This window comes from Cannabis sativa, chromosome 9, assembly GCF_029168945.1.
Source record: "Cannabis sativa cultivar Pink pepper isolate KNU-18-1 chromosome 9, ASM2916894v1, whole genome shotgun sequence".
In the NCBI taxonomy this organism is placed as follows: Eukaryota; Viridiplantae; Streptophyta; class Magnoliopsida; order Rosales; family Cannabaceae; genus Cannabis; species Cannabis sativa.
In genome coordinates, this window is record NC_083609.1 from 23,823,125 (window position 1) to 23,828,572 (window position 5,448).

Sequence of the window (5,448 nt, forward strand, 5' to 3'; positions counted from 1 at the left end):
TGTGTAGGTCATGCCACTAGTTTCAGCTATTCTATATAATTCTAACATTGGCTAACCATAACTTCTTAGTAATGTTCCTGTAATAACAAATTCATTAGTAAAAGATTTTGTAGAATAAAATCAATGCGAAATTGCAGTGTAAACAATGTCAGTTGTTGTACTATATGAGGCGATGGAATTCCTCAAGATGGTAATACATTTTTACATACATTGTTTAGTTTCATAAATTTCTGCAAACATTATTTCCAGCCATAGTAACATAGTAAATTTTTAATTAATTTTTTTGATGGAAATATTTTTAATTAATTTTTATTGATTAACATTTCTTATTTTCCTTCCCAAAAAACCATGACCAAACAAATATATTCTTTTTTTTTTTGAAAGACCAAACAAATTTATTCACCACATATCCTAACAGCAAGACCAAAGAGATTAAATTTTCTAAATTTAGAAGGGAGAATAAAGCTCGTTGGCTTTCCCAAAAAGATTTGACTTTACCAACTCTTATCTATAAACAAACAGAATTTTTACAAGCCAATGGATTGGGAAACAGAATCCTATTTTTTTGGTTGGCCAAATAGCCATAGAAAGTAAAGAAAAAAAAACTATATAAACTGGAATGTTGTTAGTTGGTAATAGTTACAGGTGGTGAATAAGTTACATAGTGAGACGGCTATGTAGCAGAAAAAAATAAAAATAAAAGCCCATCTTTCATTCTTTATTTCCCGGTGAAAAGAATTAGAATCTGTATACAAAAGTCTAAGAATTCACTGAAGAACATAAAGAATTCAAAGCACTTAAGGAATATATCTAATTAATTGTACTTAAGTGCCTGAAAGAAAGATGGCAGGAGGAGGTTTTGTTGTTGGAGGAGGTGGGAACTATGGAGGCAGTATTACTGTCTTCGTGATCGTTACTTGTGTGGTTGCTGCCATGGGTGGTCTCATCTTTGGTTATGATATTGGAATATCAGGTTATTATTATTGTTTTTTTTTTCTTTTCAAGCTATTCTCTTGTTTGCCTTGTATAGATGTCTTATTTTTCTTAATTTGCAGGAGGTGTGACCTCAATGCAGCCTTTCTTGGCCAAGTTCTTTCCATCTGTACTAGAGAAGATGAAGAGTAACGAGGCCCATGAAAACGCCTACTGCAAGTTCAACAGCCACCTTCTTACGCTCTTTACCTCATCCTTATACCTGGCTGCTCTTGTGGCCTCCTTTTTTGCTTCGACAATTACTAGGGTGTTTGGCCGGAAGCCCACCATGTTCTTCGGAGGCTTGGTGTTTTTGGCTGGATCCATTCTCAACGGGGTCGCTGAAAGTGTTCTAGTCCTGATCATTGGTCGTTTGTTACTTGGTGTGGGTGTTGGTTTTGCCAATCAGGTAACCAATTATATATTTAAAGTACCTAGCTTTGTCTATTTTAATAATGCCTTATCTTTTGTTATTGAAACTTCTCTATAATGAAATAAACCTTGAAACATTGCAACTCACTCGAGTTGATATTGAAGGACCTTTACTCGAGTTTATTTAAATTTTTTGTTATTTTTTGATGCATGCATGGAAATATAATGAATTCTCTATGTTTCCCAAAATTATGAAAAACATCACGGATGATCAAAATAAATGTGTATTCAACTAGTTTGTTTAACTAATATTATTATGTCAAATTTGTACCTTCAAAGTACATTTGGACTTCGCATACTGACAATAGACAACTAAGACTCTATTTTTGTTTTGAAAACAAAGTGAATGGAATGGAAGATTTTTCAAACATGTTGAGAATATGTACACCTTACATTTTAGTTTTAGAAAGAAAAGAAGAAAAACAAATGTAGAACAATATTATTAAACATATGGAGAACGGGAGAAATAGTATTTTTATTAGTCCTTGTATGTTATGTATGGCAGTCCGTACCAGTATATCTCTCAGAAATGGCACCGGCAAAGATTAGGGGTGCACTCAACATGGGATTTCAAATGGCCATCACCATTGGCATTCTAATGGCGAATCTGGTCAACTATGGTACTTCCAAGATTAAGGGTGGTTATGGCTGGAGAGTATCTCTAGCTCTTGCCGGTGTCCCTGCAATAATGATGACAGTTGGTGCCATATTCCTACCTGACACTCCCAACTCCATCCTAGAGAGAGGCAATCCTGAGAAGGCCAGGAAGATGCTTGAGAAGATTCGTGGCACTAAAAATGTGGAGGAGGAGTACCAGGATCTTCTGCAAGCAAGTGAGGCTGCCAAGAAGGTGGAACACCCGTGGAGGAATATCCTCCAACCCAGGTACCGACCTCAGCTCGTGATTTGCTCTGTCATACCCTTCTTCCAGCAGCTCACTGGAATCAACGTGATCATGTTCTATGCTCCTGTTCTATTCTTGACATTGGGATTTGGGGATGAAGCTTCCCTCATGTCTGCTGTTATCACTGGTGTTGTCAATGTTGTCGCCACCTTGGTTTCCATCTTCACTGTTGACAAGTTTGGGAGAAGAATTTTGTTTTTGGAAGGTGGTTTCCAAATGATTTTCTGTCAGGTAATCTGTAAACATGAATTTCAATATATCTAGCACAGAATTTAAGTATTACATAACAAATCTGCCAAATGGATAATCAGAAAATAATTTATCAATCTCTATTTAGAAACTCATATGAAATCTTCAGGGCAGTGAGTAAATCCACTTTTAAAACTAGACATTATATCATTCACATTCTGTTAGTGACAAACGAGATTGTAAAAGTTGGTAGCTACAAATTTAGTGCATACAAGTTTCAACTACTAACTTACATGTAATGTTTGTGCTGGTTGTATAGATTGCTGTGGGAGTGATGCTGGGACTGAAATTTGGTGTCAATGGGGTAGGGACAATATCGGGCACTGAAGCCAACGTTGTATTGTTTTTGATCTGTGCATATGTAGCTGCATTCGCATGGTCGTGGGGTCCATTGGGTTGGTTGGTTCCAAGTGAAATCTGCCCACTGGAGATTCGATCAGCAGGGCAAGCCATCAATGTTTCAGTCAACATGTTCTTCACTTTCGTCATTGCTCAGGGCTTCCTTGCCATGCTTTGCCACATGAAATTTGGACTCTTCTTCTTCTTTGCTGCGTTTGTTATGATAATGACCACCTTTGTGGCTCTCTTCCTACCTGAAACGAAAAATGTACCAATAGAAGAGATTAACAGAGTTTGGAAAGCTCACTGGTTCTGGGGTAAGTACATACCTGACGATGCAGTAATTGGTGGTGGAATTGATGAGTCTTCAGGACGAGTATAAAGATCGATGTGTTGTGGAATGCTTTATTTTATGTTAATTGTTGTAATTTAAAAAGGAGATAGCCAGAGTTTAAGATGAAAAGTAATGCTAGGGAAACTAAAGAATGAAAAATCACTGAACTTTGTGTAATTTCTCATCTGTAAAAATGCAAGAAGGAAATAAATCCATATTGGAGTAATTATGAAGTTTCAATGGTCTCATTCTTCTTAAGAGCTACAGGTTAAAAAAATAACATTTTCATAATTATTATTTACAATGTCTTTTTTTTTTTTTAAAAAAAAGAAACTGCTAATACAATGAAGTGAAAAAAAAGAAATAAAGGTCAAATTAAACCATCCGAAGTGAAAGTAATACATTTTCTAAAAAAAGAAAAAGAAAATGAAAGTAATACGTACAATGAATCTCAGAATATATATGGTGAAAGAGAAATGAAGCTCTTTCCTCAATTTTACATTGATTTGCACAACAGTAACATTAACATCTACTCAAATGGGCGACACATGAAGGGTAGTATTGGTATGCCAATAACTATTCTAAAAAATATTAATAGTACTCACTAGTGAAAAGAATGAATATGATAGGAGAGCATAACTACTCATTAACTAACCTGCTGGAAATCACCTTGTTCAAACATTGTGATATTCTATAATCATAAAAATTAAAATGTGTGAGTGAATGGTGTTCTACATGGGATAGAAACACTTCATTAGAAGTTTATATAATGTCCAAGTTTGGAACTTGGGTTAGAGCCCCAAGGGGTACCCAGTTTTGTGCGCATGGGTGAGGACTCACACACCAGACCACCACGTGTGTGTTGCCATCGCCGTCTGACCGACCGTGCCGAGCTGAACTAGCATGTGTGGTGTCACTTTATTTTTTGGAGAAAATTTATTTAATAAATTATTATTATTTATTTAATTAATTAAAACAGTTTTTAAACTTGTTTAATTAATTGGTAAACCGAGACTTCCTATTTTTTAGCATTGTTTTCACGATCGCACACTATTTCACGTTCTAAAGTTCCCTTCAGTAACGCCTTTCTTCCCGTTACTACCTTTTGTGCATTGTCTATATAATGTATCAGAACCAACAGAAGAAACACATCTCTTTTTTTCACTGAAAAACATATATGAGTGATTGTACGCCCAAAATGGGACTTCCACTAGCGGTGGTTGTGTTGGGTTTTATGCCCTAAATAAGACTCATTTCAATATAATCAGATTTACTTATTAATATAGATCAGAAATAACATTTAATGTTGCATGGTTCACATGATTTATTTCATGATTATATGTACATAATGTATGAATTCATCTGAAACCCTTTTCACATACTTGATCCTGTTCATTGTGCCGCCAACACATTGGAAAGTAAACATGCTATGTGAATAAAGTTTCCTAGATTTATCAGACATAGGGTTTTACTGATATGATAATCTACAACAAGAGTTTACTTGCATTTGGAGAAATGCTATGTTCTTTCCAGAGCATTGGTTAAAGTAAAGCTCAGGTTGGATGCATGGAGTATGCATCGGAAGGGACCGATATTGAACTTTGACTTAGATTTATTAAACTTACCGTAATATCTATTCAAGTCAATATCGCTTAGTTGATCCTAGATCAAATGATCTTAATCCTGATATGATTAGGCTCAATCTCGAGAGGCTATTCGTGTTCTTTGATTTGTTAGTTAAGCCTACTTTTAGGTCAGGGTGATACATAAATTTTGGGAACACGGTAGTGCAATTGAGTGGGAGCGCTATCATAAAGATGGAATCTATAGCTTCTATCTGGCGAATAGTAAGTAAAGGATGATCTCCTTCGAGCTTGACCAAACGAAAAATAAATGGTGGAGATCTCATTTCACATAAGCTGAAATATCATTTATACGGGGTCAAGTGTTTTAAGGAATAAATACATTGTAGGGTGTAACGGTAATTTAATCCCTTTACAGCGTAGATCATTCATATAGAGGATCAGTGATCACATTAGGATTATAACAATGGATAACTGATGATGCGTGTATATGGTGGAACATATAGAGCATTCTATTATACTGAGAGTGCAATTCTAAGTTCTATGCGTGGATTCAACGAAGAATTAATAAGTTAGTGAATTTTAGTAATAAATTCTTGATTTACTTATTGTTGGGTTTTATGCCCTAAATAAAA

General features: G+C 35.3%; 1 protein-coding gene across 1 annotated transcript; it reads left to right on the top strand.

Annotated features, from left to right (window-relative positions):
• The first annotated feature begins 466 nt into the window (after positions 1-466).
• LOC115721947 (sugar transport protein 11) lies at positions 467-3,466 on the top strand. Its single transcript, XM_030651055.2, has 4 exons — positions 467-973; positions 1,056-1,381; positions 1,910-2,539; positions 2,817-3,466. Exons 1-4 carry the CDS (start codon positions 844-846, stop codon positions 3,276-3,278), a joined length of 1,548 nt encoding a protein of 515 aa, XP_030506915.1. The 5' UTR covers positions 467-843; the 3' UTR covers positions 3,279-3,466.
• Positions 3,467-5,448: the final 1,982 nt, after the last annotated feature.

What these genes read in the sequence shown, in the direction of transcription:
- LOC115721947 (XM_030651055.2), top strand. Translation starts at nt 844, where the DNA reads ATGGCAGGAGGAGGTTTTGTTGTTGGAGGAGGTGGGAACTATGGAGGC. An exon ending in GTGTTGGTTTTGCCAATCAG is followed by an intron (nt 1,382 to 1,909) that starts GTAACCAATTAT and finishes TATGTATGGCAG; the next exon opens with TCCGTACCAGTATATCTCTC. An exon ending in TCCAAATGATTTTCTGTCAG is followed by an intron (nt 2,540 to 2,816) that starts GTAATCTGTAAA and finishes CTGGTTGTATAG; the next exon opens with ATTGCTGTGGGAGTGATGCT.